Source organism: Bactrocera neohumeralis, chromosome 6 (assembly GCF_024586455.1).
Source record: "Bactrocera neohumeralis isolate Rockhampton chromosome 6, APGP_CSIRO_Bneo_wtdbg2-racon-allhic-juicebox.fasta_v2, whole genome shotgun sequence".
NCBI lineage: Eukaryota > Metazoa > Arthropoda > Insecta > Diptera > Tephritidae > Bactrocera > Bactrocera neohumeralis.
Window position 1 is genome coordinate 5,824,076 of NC_065923.1, and position 17,313 is coordinate 5,841,388.

At 41.0% G+C, this 17,313-nt stretch overlaps 1 protein-coding gene across 1 annotated transcript; it reads left to right on the forward strand.

The window, feature by feature from the left end:
* Positions 1 to 9,981: 9,981 nt before the first annotated feature.
* On the forward strand, positions 9,982 to 17,062 carry LOC126761624 (uncharacterized protein DDB_G0283357-like). The gene is made up of 2 exons (XM_050477952.1): positions 9,982 to 10,254; positions 15,417 to 17,062. Exon 2 carries the CDS (start codon positions 16,073 to 16,075, stop codon positions 17,060 to 17,062), a length of 990 nt encoding a protein of 329 aa, XP_050333909.1. The 5' UTR covers positions 9,982 to 10,254; positions 15,417 to 16,072.
* Positions 17,063 to 17,313: the final 251 nt, after the last annotated feature.

Here is a 17,313-nt window from a genome sequence, read left to right on the forward strand (position 1 = left end):
CATATAAACTATTATTGTAAATATATATTTTTATGACAAAAACCGTATATTCGTGAGTTCAACGGAGCAGCTGTTTACACACATAAATATGTATTTGAAAATGTGCACTGAAGTGATATTTATCGACAGTTCCTCCCTGCGGCCCTGTGGCTTGGTAACAAAGCATATTTTCAAATGTGTGAGCGTGAGTGGATTTGTGGCAGCTGCAACACTGCATAGAGGTCATTGTAAGGACAAAGTTGTGTGGCACATGTGAGCATAGTTTATTGAATTTTACGCTCCATTGTAACGTTGCAGTAACGAAGTTAAGAACGAATGTGGTAATGAAGATAAAAGTAGTGTAAAGTTACACCCATTCGCCATGATGTCTATAAAAACTCATAGCAAACAGTTGGGTCTTCGTGATGAAAGGGTGAGACATATTCTTAAATAACTGCCAGCCTTAACAGGCTTTGAGCGCGGTGCTCATTCCTCGGAGCAACCAACCACTTTTCAACATCTCAGTGATTATTTAAACGGGTTTAGCTATTCGAGGAGCCTACAGTTTAGATTTGCCACTGCTTAAAGCAGGCTTGAACCTCCTCGCTTTGCGTTTGAAGTCCATGAGACGGAAGTAAAATAACAGACACTGGTGGTATCGGAAGTTTCTGACAGACTCGACAGATGTAGAAGTTTTCAGACCCTAAACTAATATAACTTTAAACTTTTCATGGGGTTTTGAAGCTTCTAATGGGAAACGGGACCGGAGCTCACTGGTTTCTGTAGGAGAATGTCCACAATCTTTGTTCTAAGAGTGTTACATGTTTCTATTAAAAGAGAATTAAAGGAATCTCAAGGGGCAACATATTTTTTGTAGGGTAAGATTTGCAGAATAAATATCTATCGCTCATGGTTCATTTGTACCACTTGGAAGTCTGAAGGTGTAACCTTACCCATAGAAATTTTTGAAAGTTCGACGAATATCACATTTGTTCGGTGTTATTTTTGTGGCAGTGAGTGTGAACAGTTCCAAAACCATTTATGGTCGCGAATATTATCCTAGAAAAATCATAATTTACCATTAAAATGCCAAAATCAACTTAAGACCGTTGGATCTAACCTCAAAATTCATATTTATCAACTGATAATTGCTTAGTAAATTTCAAATTATTGTGATAGCAATCGATGAGACCCCAATGGTGGCTGAATTTAATATATTGTCTCAGCAGTTGTTTTGATAGAATTACCTTTTAATAGTGGCATTGTAATTAAATGGTTGCAACGATGGTGAGGGTTTACCAGGCAAAATGGCTTTCCAAATTGCGCGTTCAGTGTGAAGGGGTGTAGTATTTCCAACGAAGCAGCAATTTTCTACACCAATAACATTAGAAGTGTAATTTTCCGCCTTCCGACAGTGCAACGACAGCGTTTGCAGCGTAAACTGTTGCAACTAGTTAAGTTCCACAAGTGCGCTCCACCAATAAGGCAACAATGGCACCAACCTTTTTGCTGACAGCAAATTTCCGTTCATTGAATTTTGTCCTTTGCAACAATGGTAGAGGACAAATGCACACTAACCCGTGGCAGTGGCGGCGGGGGCTGTGGCCGCCAGCAGTCGGAGGTGTGGCGCTGCAACGGTGCAGTGTAGGTGTCTGCCACTGCCACTGCTAGCAGGTTAGTTCCCCTTCAATGCGAAGCTGCACTAACAAACTATAAAAATTGCTTTGAATTGTTGTTTTTGTTTTTGTCTAAAATGTGTGCAACTTTGTGTGTTAGAGCGAGCGTATATTAGACAATCACTTGAAGCAGCGCTTCCCATCGCCTCACTTGCAGCGTCTTCGCTGTGTTGCAACGCCGACATCTTGTCAGCTGTAAAATTTATGTTGCTTCTACACGACTTCACCGCTTAGAGCAACAGCTAGAGCTGACAGTGTGCAGTTTTGGTTGTTTTAGTGTTGCTGCTGTTGTTGTGATAGTCGCCATCGCCTTTGAACACTGCCACATTCCCTTCTTTGCCGCTGCTCACATGCGGCACTTTTTTCTTTCCTCTCCGTTGGGTATATTTACTTCTTTGTCTGTCTGTGCCAAACGCAATGCATACTTCTAGGGGCGCCCACAGCCGGTTGCCATTGGATGCAACGAACTGCTAACGTCAGTAAGTTGGTAATTTAAAATTTTATTTGCCATTTTCTAATTCTATGACGAGCTCCCACCGCCGAGCTGAGGATCCTCTTTTTTCGATGGGTTCTTTTCCCTTTTTTAATTTGAAGGTGAACTTTGCCACATCTCTTCTTCTCTATTTCATCAACGTGCGCTTATGTAAATGTGCAGTTTCAGCGTTTCTCGGTGGCAAATAAAGAAAGCTATAAGTTGTTGAGGTGGATTATTCCAGTTATTTCGTTGGCAACAAAGTCTGTATTTCAGCACGAGAAATTGAGTGCCTGTTAGTTATCGCACCGCAGCAGCTATGCGAGAGCCATCAGCTTTATTGGAGATGGGTTCAGGATTTCAGCACGATTGACTGCGAATGATGTGCTAAAATATGCTCAATGGAAGTGAGGTTGAGCTAACAGCATAAAGTGGGCAGGAGCACCATTTTGGATTTCAGAAAAAAAATGAAAACTTTGTTTATTTTTATTTTTAAAATGATTTTCTAAATTTATGTGGCAAGAACAAGGTCTAATGCATGAATTCTGAAGTCAGTCAGTGTTAAATAACACGATCCCTACAAATCGAATCAGTGAGATATCTTACAAGTTAAGTGGACTTTCATGTACCAGGAATTTTGAGATACACTCTCAAACGTCTTCTCTACATACACGGTTTGTCTGGAAAGTAATAGGACTGATTTTCTTCCGCCGCGACTGTAGTTCGGTGGGTGCGCGCACCGACTGGATTCGGTAGAGGGCGAACGAGTGGCTGATCAGTTGTCTCCGAGTACCTGGAGAGTCAGGAAAAATATTTTCGTGCGAAAATGCGGCAAATCCTTTAGAAAGAAGTGGTGTGCTTTCGTGGCACTGGCCTTGGAGCGCCGGGAAGAGGTCGCTGATGAATGAGCAAATCCAAAGTGAAAACGCTGCTCATTGTCTTTTTTGACATCAAAGGCATCGTCCACCATGAATTTGTTCCTACTGGACAAACCGTCAACACCAAGTTTTACGTGGAAATCTTCAAGACACTCAATCGGGTCCGACAAGACATCGCAGCCGATTGGAAGTTGTATCACGACAACGCCCCGACTCACACCGCCTTTCTTGTGAACAGCTACTTAACCAAGGCCGGAATCCCAACGCTTCCGCAGCCGCCCTACAGCCCAGATTTTCCCCTCGGACTTTGTTGTTTCCTTGCCTGAAAAGGCCGATAAAAAGCAAGCATTTTGAGACGACAGAGAGACTCAAAGCTATTCCGAAGAATGCCTTGCGTGACGCCTTCCATGCTTGGAAATCGCGCTGGCAGAGCTGCATCGAAGGAACCTATTTTGAAAGTTTTTTAAGAATTGCAACTATTGGTTCAATAATTTTTTTATTGCGAAAAAAATCGTGGTCCAAGCGTGGTGAAGCTCAACAAATGGTCGAAAGCAAGGATTGATACCTCGAAAAGTTATGCTGAGTGTTTGGTGGGGTTGGAAAAGAATCTTCCCTATGAGCTCTTCCAGCCTGGTCGAACGATTAATTCTATATTTTACTGTCAACTGACATGTAGATTGAAGCAATCGAAAAAAACGGCCAGAACTGATCAACAAAAAGGGCTTCGTTTTCCATCAGGACAACGCTAGACCACCCACATCTTTGATGACTCGTTAAAACTGCGAGAGCTTGGCTGGGAAGTTTTGATGCATCCATCATATAGAACTCCCTTCATAGAGTAAAGTTAACTTTAAGAGAAGCCTGGGAAAATTACTTCTCGCAGTTTTTTGCCGAGAAACCAGAAAAGTCTTACACTGATGGAATAATGTCTCTAGCGGGCAAAAATGGCAAAAAGTGGTCGACTAAAATGAAATATGTTCCACTTTTTAATTAAATTTCATCATAAATATAAAAAAAATAATTGAAGTTAGATTAGAAATACGAAAATCGACTACTCAATATATTAGCTGACACAGTTCTGCAAATATCCCTACCATATTAATTTTCATTATAATCCATCGATTATGAGAATGATGCCGAGTTCACATTCCTTGGCCCTTGCTGGGTACGTGCTAAACCCCTTTCGTGCGACGATCGCCTTTACGGCCAAACTTAACCTAGTTACGGAAACGGTTCAGAAGGTTATCCTTAGAAGAAGTATGCATTTTTGTGAAGAACTTTTTATTAAAAGAAAATTACCAATTAGAAACAGAATTGTGGTCCATTCTACAAAATCTGGTATCAGCTCAATTGAGTCATAGTCTATTCTAATGGTTTTATCTAATGTATTTTTGAAAAGACTTGATTGTACCAAATCTAACATAACCTAACTTATAATCCATAAATCAGCTTGATACATCAAGTTAATATTTGGAGAACTTCTTTCGGCTTTATTTTTATCCATTTCATAAATACGATAGGAAAAATAAATCAATTGTAAAGAGCACAGAGATATATAAATAAAAGGTTTAAAACGCCGAGTCTGCATCCGCGCCAGACGACAACAACAAAGGACGTGCAACATAAGCAACACGAATTAATATTACATGTGCACAAAGGTATTTGCTTCTATGAACAACAAAAATTAACGAAACAACAATATCAGCGACATCCACAACAACAACAACAAATGACAGCAACAACAACAAATGACAACAATGAACAACATAAATTTGTATCCACAACATTTTGAATAATAAATTGTCTTTCGGTTGAGTACATTCAACGTATCCCAGAAGGGTGGATACACACACAACAACAACAACAACACACACCCATACATACATGACACAATGCAGCACATTGGACGCTCCATTAGTGGATATGTAAATACCGAAGTAAGACTCACTGTTTGTATGCGGTCGCTCCAGCTGCCACCTCCCGCTCTCCTCCAAGCACCCTGTCTTCTCCAATATACTTTGGTCTATTTCGGTTCGGCTTTGACTTGAGGTGTGCCTGTGTTGTTGGTGCACTGGAGCTGGGCATAAATAAAATTATATGCGGCCGCTTTTGTGGCTGAGACGGTTCACCGGTTCGCTGGCGACGGCGCTCGGCAGACGTTGCACACGAAAAGTTGAGCCACAAATTGCACTCGCCGTTATTTGGTTATTTCGCAGCAGTGTTGGTGATACGAGTAGTAGTTGTTATTGTTGGTAGCTGCTTTTGTTGTTGTTGTAGTAGACGGCTAACTAGGTCTGCGCTATTTGCTACTAATGCCGCCGTAAGCTTTCTGCACGCCTCAACTAACGGAGCTTCCTTTCTAGCCGTCTGCTGGCTGGTTGTTGGTGTTGTTGTTGCTGTTTCGCTTTGTGTTACGGTGCCACACTTTATGCAACTTATTGTGTTGCTGTCGTATGTTGCATTGTTAGGCAGTTACTGTCACTGTTGTTGTTGTTGTTGCTGGAATCTACCACAAATGCATGGCTGTCAGACTGCCGTTATTCCGCCTAAAGTAAAGTAAAGTGCAATTGTATTGTTATTGCGCTTACCGTTACCGACACCGGCGTCGCCACTTCTGTCACCACCGTCACGGAATCCGTCTGCCACACAGCTCTGTGGTCGCAACATCAATGCGCTGCAGACAGTCTGTCTGTCGTGTCTGTCTGTCTGTGGTCTCCTTTTCCTTCCTTTATTCGCCGCTAATGCACATATGCCTGCGTACGTGTGTGCGCGCCTTGTTTTGCTTCCTTTGCCGAAAAGTGAAGTCTAAGGACTTTCGTCTGAGTGGATATTCAGTGTTAATTCCTGTCGTCTTCCGTTTCCTGTGCACTTAGCCCCACTTGTTTTATTCGCTTAGCTCTTACGAATTCGATTCGTACTCTTGAGATTCTCATACGGCGAATTTATTGAGAGCTCTGCTGATACTTATCGAACCAATGAACTTCTGTAAAATATGAAATTGGATTTAAGAGAGACGAATATAAATACTAAAATGGTTTTTTGGTTAGAATAAAAGGCTGATGCTGTTACAACCGGCTACATAGATCTCACGGGACAGAACGTCAGTCCGGCTGTGTTACATGAAAATCCTATATAATGATCATAAAGACCTATGAAGGTCGGCAAAGCGCTTTGAGTCTACCACAAAATCATACTTTGGTCGACAGTCGTACTTTTATCTAAACAGGAGAGATAGCCGAAATTGATTATTAGCCGCATTAATTCTTTCGCCGATATGTTTCAATCTCAGTCTTGCAAAATCTGGACAATGGACGATGAAAGTGTTTGGATATTTCTACCTCAGCTTCCTCCAACAACTTTGACAATTTGCGTCCGATAAGATATTTAGCCTTACCGCATGGTATTGATACTTTGACTTTCTATTCAAAGTGCTTATGCCTTGCGATTCGAAATTTTTGCCAAATATCTGATACATAGATTATAAATAAATTATTATTCGACAGTTTCTAGGTTGTGACAACCATTTTCTCGAGCAGTTTGAGGAAGAGAACACGAAATCTTAACTTGTAAAGAGTAGAAATCAAGTGCCTTTCAATAGTAAACGTTGGAGGACTTTTACTAGGAACTCCTCACCACCTAAAGTTTGAAAATTAAACCAATATGCCTACTTCAAGAGATTTAAATCCATTTCGCTGAAAAGGTGGCATGGAGAGTTGGCTTGTAATGGAGTTTCGTCATACTAAATCAAGTGTATATAATGGAGGATGGAGCTATGTTGAAAAGTTCACGCAAGTGAGGAAAGTTCTCTGAGCGCCATTCTCTTATGGCTCAAACAGCTCACGACTTCCGGTCTTAGACCAAGTATCCTGTGGGTAGTCAAAGAACATCCGAGGCATGAACAATGACAATATCTGATTAGTCAACGTTAATAGTTCCGATAGAAAGGTTCTGCGAAAGATTTATGGTCCTTTGCGCATTGGCTATGGCGAATATCACATTCGATGGAGCGATGAGCTGTATGAGATATACGACGACATTGACATAGTTCAGCGAATCAAGAGACAGCGGCTGCGTTGGCTAGGTCATGTCGTACGTATGGACGAAAACACTCCAACTCCGGGGGAAGCAGAGGATGAGGAAGACCTCCACTCCGTTGGAAAGAACAGGTGGAGAAGGACCTGCCTTCGCTTGGAATCTCCAATTGGCGCCACCTTACGAAAAGAAGAAACGACTAGCGCGCTGTAGTTAACTCGGCTATAATCGCCTAAGCGGTGTCTATATGTGGCAGATTTGGTGGTCTCTAGTAGCTGGTTCAACAACCGGAGACACATCATATGCCGTTTGATCAAATTTGACCCGGACTGACGAAAGAACTTCCTGCATTTTAATACACATGTTATTTAAGCTTCTGGATAAATAGAAGCATCCTTAATCTTAATTTAACATACACTTCTTATAGGCTTCGGCTGGGATGATCTTCAATATTTTCAGCGAATTTTCGTTTTTTCATCAATTTGTTTTTGAGCGCCATTCGCTGAATTGTTGAATAGTTTCGATCATATCTTATCGATCATATTTATAAACCTCCTTATGGTCACAGGTAAAGATGCCTTTGATGAATGTACAGTCTTCAGCTACTTTTGCGACCTCTGCTCGAGGTAGTTTCAGGTATGTTTGGACAAGTCAAGCACGTTTCATACCATACCAAAACATTAATCAAAATGTGTTGATCCGATCCATAAGAGATGTTGAGATCCTCTGCTATTTGTCGCACCAATGAAGGAAAAATTTTGTACCGATTCGGTTTGCTTGCGCAGTTTACATTGACCATTCCCGGTTAAATTTGACCAAATAGGACTAGATTGAGTATGTGATAAAGGTGGGCTTCCAGCGAAATTGAATTCAAATTCTAAAAGTAAATATTTACAAATAGAAGAAACTTTATTGTTATCTCGAGCACTAAGCCCTAAAATTTCGTCTCCATAGATTATCTCGGCAAGGGTCGGTGATATTCTTGTCATATTGCTTACCGTTTACGCAAACCGGTTGAAAAGTTATCTGCAGATCACACTTAGAATGCCAATTATTATATAGCATACATACATATATGAAGCATGGGATATGCTCCTCAGGGGATCGAGAGAGTCGTAAGCAGAAGGCAGTGCATTGTCTCCACATATAATAAAAACCCCACACGCCCCCCTTGCATTAAGAGCTTACTCATCATGTAATGATTTGTTGTTATTGTTGTAAATATTTTGTTATTGTCTGTGGTGTTGCACACACATACCTTTCTACGAGTATGTTGTGAGCTGCGTGCGCGCCACAGCCGGCTCACACGTATGTGTGTGTATGTGTTGTTGCTATTTTCGTAATGCTTCAACTTTACTAAACACACATTTACTAAAAATAAGAAGCAACCGTGTTTTCCTTACACTCGATTTGAATAAAATTTATGTTGTAAGCTATTTTTAGTCGCTCGAGAGCGGACATACGCGTAGACAATAAACAGCGGCGAAGCGAAGTCAAAATAAAACAGACAAAATGTGCAAATGGAAAAGAAAAGCCAAACAACAACAACAGCAGTAACAACATTGCGAAAACTGCCGCTTTCGAAAATCAGATTTTCACATTTTCGAAATGAGGAGTCTTCTGCCCGCCTTCAGAGCGCGGCGCATTGTCACCGCTATGTCGCGTTCGCGCACCGCGTTTCGCAGACGTCCGCCGGCTGCCATCAAGTACGCGTAGGTACATACATATTTAAAAATACGAAATTCAAATAAAAGTAGTGGATAGACACTTTTACACACACTAGAAATTATTTTTAAAGTACGCGTGATTCGCGATTCGGCAGCGACGTGGCCGGGTGATCTTTGCGAGGACTACGAAGTCGAAATTGCATAGGACTGTGTGAGGGGCTCGATACTAGTGGTGGCTAACATACATGCGCACGTACATTTGCACATTCAGAGACACAGTAGATGTGCGCTGGGTAGAGATGAGCACACAACTTTGGCTTGCTGGCCGACTGACTAGCTGGCTGGCTCGTGGTAGACTCTGGCAGCGGTAGGTGCGCCGTTTGGGTGTTAGTTGGCGTGTTCAGTTGAGAACGGCGGTCGTTTCGGCAAAGTAACGCGAAAATCGAAAAATATTTTCCTGATCGGCGTGCAAAAATATGGATAACCAAAATTACATTTTGTGCCATAAAAATTTGAGCATATTTTCCGGTTGAACAAGTAAAAAATACCGCCCACCAGCTAAGCAAGTGGTGAGCCTCAAAAACGGCCGAGAAAACGTTCAGCAGAGTATTTTTGTTTGTTTTCTGAAAAATTGTGAGTTTTAATGAAGTCTCGTGTCAGTTGGAAATATTGAGTTTCCGAAAATCAGATTTAATCAACGAAATCGTACTCGTTTACGCGCCAAATGCATTTGTTGATCGTTTTCGAACATCAATCATTGATGACCGATCGCCTTGTGATCGCGTGGAATTCATGCGCTCATTCGAATTCGCAATGACAAATCGCTCGTGACGAACGCGTTGCCAATCAAGCGCAGTTGGATGAGAAGATTTACATTTTAGAGCATTGTATTGCAATGCGGCGGTGTACTTCTTGGAGTCTTTCATAGCCTTTTTTAAGATCATCTCTTAGCTGTTCTTTAAAATGTTTACACTAAGAAATTTAATTCTATTGCTTACTCCCTGTTGTTGACCTCGTGTGTATAAACGTTTTCATTATATTTCCTAGTTCCAAACTCCTTCGCAAAATCTTTTCTAATATATTTATAATACTCTCAAAAATGCTCTCCGATCGTTTCATAAGGTTCGCTTGAGTTTTGTTGGTTATTCGCCGCGTGTCTGCGCCGGAATGTTTGTCGCGCGGCGGGCCAATGGCTGCTTAATTATCGCGTCTTCAACATTTTGATTTCGCTATTTTCAAAAATATATTCTACGCTTTGCTTTATTTTGCAGGAATCTCGCTGTTATCTGTGGTCGCGGTGACTATGAAAATCGGCGTATGCGTCAATGTATTTCTGTGCCTATTTTTATGTGCAAATTCTAAAAATTCGAAAAGAATCCAACATAGTGTGTGTTAAAAATAGATCCTGTGGAATGTGTCTTCGCCAGCATGGGAAATATTTGTGTATGTGAAGTTGAGTTCTTTATAAAAATAAATACAACTCGGTGTATCTGAAAATTTCGTGTCAAAGGCAAAAGAGCTCGTCCACATGTTTCCCGAAATCGTTAGTTGTAAGTACTACTGCCCTGCCTACGTATATATCTTTATTTAAGTACCTGAAAACCTCGAAACGACCTTGAAAGAAGAATTCATAAATAAAATTGAATTGATACCGAAATTTGTATATTGTGAATGAAAGGCTTCTACCCTCACTTAGATTATTGTAAAATATTCTTTTAATTTTGTTAACCATTTCACCTAGATCTTCGATCACTTTTCCCTCCCACCTATATGAATTTCTAGTTGTAAAAAATGATGTCGAAAAGTCAGAAAACTGGATTAAGATTGGAGCTAATAGAGCCCTGACCCTTAATAAAAATGCTTTTTCGTATCTAGATAAGACATTAATCCAAGTCAATGATAGGTCCTCACACTTCTGAAAACCAAAATAAGTTGACGGCTTTAGTTCTGGATCGGTTCTGGTTTCTGCTTACGGTCGAAACTAATGCTGTTGTTTTAAGATCTATGCAAACCGCGGATCGACAAATACATTTTGGAAAATATTGGGCGACTGTGTTGGGGCAGATCTAAGGGCGTGAGGCGCTTAGTTCTTCTTCTTTATTGGCGTAGACAGCGCTTACGCGGTTGTAGCCGAGTCATTCATTCTTCTATCGAATGCGATATTCGCCGTTGCCAATGAGTAAAGGGCCATAAGTCTTCCGCAGAACCCTTCTCTCTAAAACTCGTAGCCTCTTATCAGATGTTGACGGAAGTAATGAGTGACTTATAGAGTTTGGTCTTCGTTCGTCGAGAGAGGACTTTACTTCTCTACTCAGTCTGAAGTAGCACCTGTTGGTAAGAGTTATTCGGCGTTGATTTGTGTTAATACTGGTTCCAAGACTGACGAAATTATCTACGACTTCGAAGTTATGGCTGTCAACAGTGGCGTGGGAGCCAAGTCGCAAGTGCAACGACTGTTCGTTTGATGACAGGAGATATTTCGTTTTGCTCTCGTTCACTACCAGACCCATTTGCTTCGCTTTCTTATCTAGTCTGGAGAAAGCAGAAATAACAGCGCGGTTGTTGAGGCCAATGATATCAATATCATCGGCGTACGCCAGCAGCTGTACACTCTTATAGAAGATTATACCTTCCAAAAAAATCAACCAGCGGCCCAGAGATATATATTGTATTGAGCAGCGCACATTTTAGGTTCAGACTTCATACTTCATAGCTGCCGTCATCGCAAAGCTTAATTTTTATATTTTACTTATCACCTCAAATAGTGTGAGTTCCTCGAAAGAACAGCCCTTGACCGAATAAAATCCGGGATATTTTCAGTAACGTAGAACCGGCTGTGAGGATTGGAGCGATCTTTCTATGCGGCTTATCTCAGCCATAACGCATTCCTAAATAATGGAGTGAACCCCTTTGAGTTCTAATAAAACTTTCCGCTTTGTCTTAGCTCCCCCAAAATGATCGCACACTCACTGTCCACAATAAAAATAGCAACAATAATTGCTTATCATTAATTTAAATTTCAGCAAAGTATTCTTACAATTTGACCGTTGCCATCGACAAGTGTTGCGGCACCAGCTAGGAATGCGGGCGCAAAGGCAGGATGCTAAGCAAGTGAAATGATCGCTACATGTTGATAAACAAATTCCGCTGCGACTCAGCTATGAAGCATAGCGAAGGGGTCCGTCCGTTGTTTTGTCTGCTTGCCAACAGGAGCTCTAACATACATACACTCACAGGCACATACAAGCCTCGGCACTCATGTGGCTATGCAACGGGAACCTGGGCTGCTGCGGCGACAAATCAACGGCCGGCTGAAGGCAACAATGTTGTTTCTTGGTAGACAAGATTTTTAATAATGCATAACGAATCAGTGATGATCAGCGCAGATGATGCTGCCGTCCCGGCAACAACCGGGCATACAACACTACAGTACACCGGGAGGGAAGCTAGGAACATCTTAAATATGCTGGTGGCGGCACTCGAGCCCGCCAGAGTCGGGCAGACATGCGCTCGCTCGGCTATTCTGCGACAATCAATGCACACAGTTGCTGTTGTTGTTTTCGCTCGATCCGTTGTTACTGCTTGTCGTTGTTGTTATTGTTGTTGTTGATTAGGGGATTAAGTGTTTTGTTTTTGATTACTTGCGTGCGATTGTTTTGGCTTGGTTCGGTTGTCGTTTGGCGGGCGATGCGTCAACTCGCCTGCGGCCTCGAGCAATGGAAAAATTCAGCAACAACATCGGGACAACATCGGCTTTTGTATGTGTATGTGCGAACTGCAGCGTTGTGCATTTGCCAGCTGTTGTGGTTGTTCTTGCATTTGTGACTTTTCTTGCTGATTGCTATCGCTCTCATTTGCCACCAGTATTATTCCGGTGGCAGTTTCGCTTGCTTCGTGTTTACTTTAATAAATTATGGTCTATATATGCGCATGTCTATGTGTGTTCAAGCGATTCCTATTTTCCCCCGTACATTTTAGTTTTATTCTGACTTGTTGTCTTCGCCGCAAATATTTGCATTTGTGTTTTTTCTTATCTCTGCCATTTGTTTTTCTATTTTATGTTCCTGCTTCGTATTTGTATTCTCGCCCATTGGGGGATTTGCCCAGCGCTGGCTGCATAGCTTCTGCATTCTAATATGAGTGTATGTGTGTGTGTGCTTTATGCATTGCTTGGCTCTGCTCAGAAAGTCTTAGGAGATTAAGATTTATGGTTATGCTTATGTTTTCTGTTGCAGTCGCTGCAGTCTTTGTTGTTTCGGCCCTAGCCCGCACCGACTGGTGTGCTCGTGTGGTTTAATAAAATGACAGATTTATTCTTTTGAGGAAAAATTGGAAAAACACCATTTCACTCTGTGCAATATGTTGTGAAAGAGAAAAATAAAATATTTATAACAAAAAAGTAATAATAAATGGGTTTTCTTAAAAGGCGACATTACAAGGAAGGCTTGAAAAGTAAAACCATCTGTGTTATTGTTGTCCTCCTTCAAAGTAATTTAAAATATGGTATATATAATGCACTATTATATTCTTGAAATCGTCAAAACACTTCGGAGAAGCTTTTAGTTCCTACATCAAAGCCACTTTTTTCGGCTCTGCTTTTTCTTTCTAGTAGAAATGCAACCTGATGAAAACTTCTGATAAAATACTCAATACTAAATAATCAAACGACTTGAATGAAACCTTCACAAATCTATTGTGGAGATTAATTTCAATACCAGTTAGATAACTCTACTTCCCCTTCCTCGAGACAGTTTGTCAATTGGCATTTGCAGTAACTTTTAATTTGCTTTTCTTTTTCTTCTTTACTGGCATAGACAACGCTTACGCGATTATAGCCGAGTTAACAACAGTGCGCCAGTCGTTTCTTCTTTTCGCAATTTGGTGTCAAGTACAAATTCCAAGCGCAGCCAGGTCCTTCTCCACTTGGTCTTTCCAACGGAGTGGAGGTCTTCCTTTTCCTCTGCTTCCCCCGGCGGGTACTGCGTCGAATACTTTTGGAGCTGGAGTGTTTTCGTCCATTCGGACGACATAATCTAGCCAGCGTAGCCGCTGCCTTTTAATTCGCTGAACTATGTCAATGTTTTCGTATATCTCGTACAGCTCATCAGTTTATCGACTGCGGTATTCCGTTGCTTCCTCTCAAAAACGCGTAACGTTGGTTCATCAGATGTTGTCATCGTCCATGCCTCTGCACCAAAAAGCAGGACGGTGATGATGAGTGACTTGTAGAGTTTGGTTTTTGTTCGTCGAGAGAGGACTTTACTTCTCCAATATCTACTCAGTCCGAGGTAGCATCGACTTCGAAGTTGTGGCTTTCAATCGCGACATGAGAGCCAAGTGTGACGACTGTTCGTTTGATGACAGGAGATATTTCATCTTGTCCTCGTTCTCTACCTGACCCATTTGCTTCGCTTTCTTATCCAGTCTGGGGAAACAGAACCAACGGCGCGGTTGTTAAGGCCAATAATATCAATATCATTGGCATACGCCAGCAGCTATACACTCTTATAAACGATTGTGCCTTCTCGATTCAGCTCAGCAGCTCGAATTACTTTCTCTAGGAGTAGATTGAAGAATCACATGATAGGGAGTCGCTTTGTCTAAAACCTCGTTTGGTATCGAACGGCTCGGAGATGTTCTTCCCGATCCCTACGGAGCTTTTGGTATTACTCAACGTCAGTTTCCACAGCCGTATTAGTTTTGTGGGTATACCAAATTCAGATATCGCGGCATAAAGGCAGCTTTTTTTCTTGCTGAAAAAAGCAGCTTTGAAATCGACGTTTTACTTTACTGACCGAATGAAAAAATAAATACAATTCTTAATATTTCATATATCTGCTATTGTAAAACGGAAATTAAAAACGATCTTCGCTGTATTTTAATATTCAGAAAAATACTTCAACAATTTTTTTTACAAAATTTATTATAAAAGATAAAGAGTTGTACACTCACAATATAATAATCTGAATAACAACGAAAAATATTAATTTTTACTCGAATACTCTTCTGTCTTTGAATTTGTCTTATATCTTTTGGCTTATATCTTTCTTAAAAATAGTGATAGAACTTAAAGATGCACTTTTTTAGCTTTGTCTAGCATCATGTCACTCTCATAATTACCTTATGCTTTGAATGTAACAAATACTTTTATTTATCCAAATTTTCAAAAATGGTATTTAAAAACTCCAATTCGGGCAAAAATTCCTGCAAATTGTGTCAAAAGTGTACAAGATATAGGGCGAAAATGGGTTTTTTCTATGGCTTATAATAAGATGTCTTGTAAATTTACTATCAATTTCCTCAAAAACCGTATTGTGAGAATTTTGAAACTTCAGAATTTGCGTGGCTTCCAGCTCCTAAATTTTATATACTTAATATCGAAGATATTTTGTAAAAATTCACTTTTGTTCGAAGCACCTCATGAAACTTGTAGGTAGGGAGATAAAGGGGGGCGGCAGAACATCCTTGGCCCCGGGCGCCCGAAGTTGTAGCTACGCCACTGATTCTATCTAATAATAAATTCATATTCAAATATGCTGTATACAGGTGATCCTCTTATTACTCGGTTTTTACACGGGTATTTTAACACGGTATATATTTAGTCCCGTCAAACCGTGTAAAAATAGAATCACCTTCCAAATGAAGTTATTGTGAATTTCCGTCTCATATTTTTGTATCTCACTAACCTCACTTTGTTTCTCTTTGTTTGCAGATAATTTTCCAGTGCTTTGAAAATAATATTTCAATACCGCAATTTAATGAAAGAAATGCCGAAAGTGAAAGAATCGGTTCAAAATTATTACAGAATCGTTAAGTCCAAATTATTGAAATCCAAAAGGGTGGGTTGCAATCATGGACTGCCCGAGAGGTGAGCTTACACGCCACAACCAAATTAGCTGACAGTGTCCAAACAGCTATTTTTTAAGTAGAATAAAATTCATTTTAATAAAAAAATAACCGAGCTCACACGATATTGGAAACAAAAGTTATAAGTGCGGTTTTCGATGAGCCTAACGACGGTCGACAGCTGTGCGTTTGGTGGACGAAGTGTAAGCGAAGTGCGAGTGCGCCTCATTTGGCGGTAATCGATACACTGTGGCCCCCACGCATGCAGCCAAAGGCGCCGCGGGGGCCCACCCATCATTGATAGCGCTGCGCGTATTGCTGTTTCTGGCAACAACAACAACATTTCTGGTGGGGTCGGTGCCAGCCCTCGCGGTGTCCACAGCCCAAAGACAAATTGCGCATCGAACTGGCCAGACTAGTGTGAGGAGTAGCAACAACAACAACAGCAAATGTACAAGTCATGCAGCAAACAAAGAGTCTGAAGCGGATGCAACATCTTTATGGCCATTTTTCACATGGCCGATGACACGAGCCGGTGTTGCAACGCCAACAACAATAGCGACAACTACAAAACTAATGCAAACAACAAATGCCTCAGTAGCATCAGCTAGAAATAGGAAGGTGCTCATAAATTTGCGCGCCAACAGCGGTGACAGCGGTAGGAGCCACAACAACAACAACAACAGTAATAATAATAGCATAAGCAACCAGCCAAGCGCAGGGCAAAGCAAATATTTGACATGGTACAAAATAGTGAGCGAACACAACAACAGCGACGACAATTACACACACAAATCAAACAACTACAACGAAAGTTACAACAGCAAAAGCAACATTGCAACAACGACAGCGACAACGAGGCGCAACGAACAAATTGGAAACGTAGACGGAAACGCCGGCGGAAACGGAAGCGTTCGGGTAGCGCATACGGGAAATGCCAATAAAAGTAGAAGAAGAAAAAGCGAAAATAGTTACTACACTGTAAATAAATTTGTGTTAGCAGCAAATGAACGGCGCTCCGTCGGCAGGCGCCATGTAAATAAGAGCCTTGTAAATAGTGTAAATAAGAGTAAAAATAGGCGTAGAAGTAAGAATAGGCGCCGTGCCAACGGCCACAGTTATCATAGTTCCCAAGTGAAAGAAGAAAGAGAAAAAAGCAAAGCGTTTGCAAATATCACGCACCCACAATTCGATCGCGAAAGGCAGTTCAGTGTAAATTATTTCAATAAAAGTGTTAGTGCTAGTGCTGGTGTTAGTATTGAGTCAGAGCGCATACAAAATAGTTCGCAAAATCTCATTGCTAATAAAGAGGTACCAATATTTTCGGGTGCCTTTCCTTCGCGTGCGCAAATTTCTACTCACGACAAACAGCAGTCACTCGCGGTGAATAACAGTGCAACAATTACAGCTACAACGACAACTACAACAGCAAGCACGCGGCTCGATTACATTGTGATTGCCGACTACAATCGCCCGCGCAAGCGCAGCTTCTGGCAGAAATACGGTGAGTAGGTAATGCAATTTGTTTTTAACTACTATTTGTGAATTAAACTTTTGTTTGGTTTTTTGGTTATATTTATCGACTTTTGGTTAAAAATTTTAGTGTCCACATCAATCTTTGAATATTTTAAATTCTCCTCAAGCTTCGTATGAAACTTTCATCTTCTAAAGGTGCGATTAATTCGATAAATTTTTGTCTTCTTTCACCAATGGCCTGATGTGATTAAATTTTCTGGGTTCTGCGGTCATCTTTCATTGATGAA

Coding starts and splice junctions, on each gene's coding strand:
- LOC126761624 (XM_050477952.1), top strand. CDS start 16,073: ATGACACGAGCCGGTGTTGCAACGCCAACAACAATAGCGACAACTACA.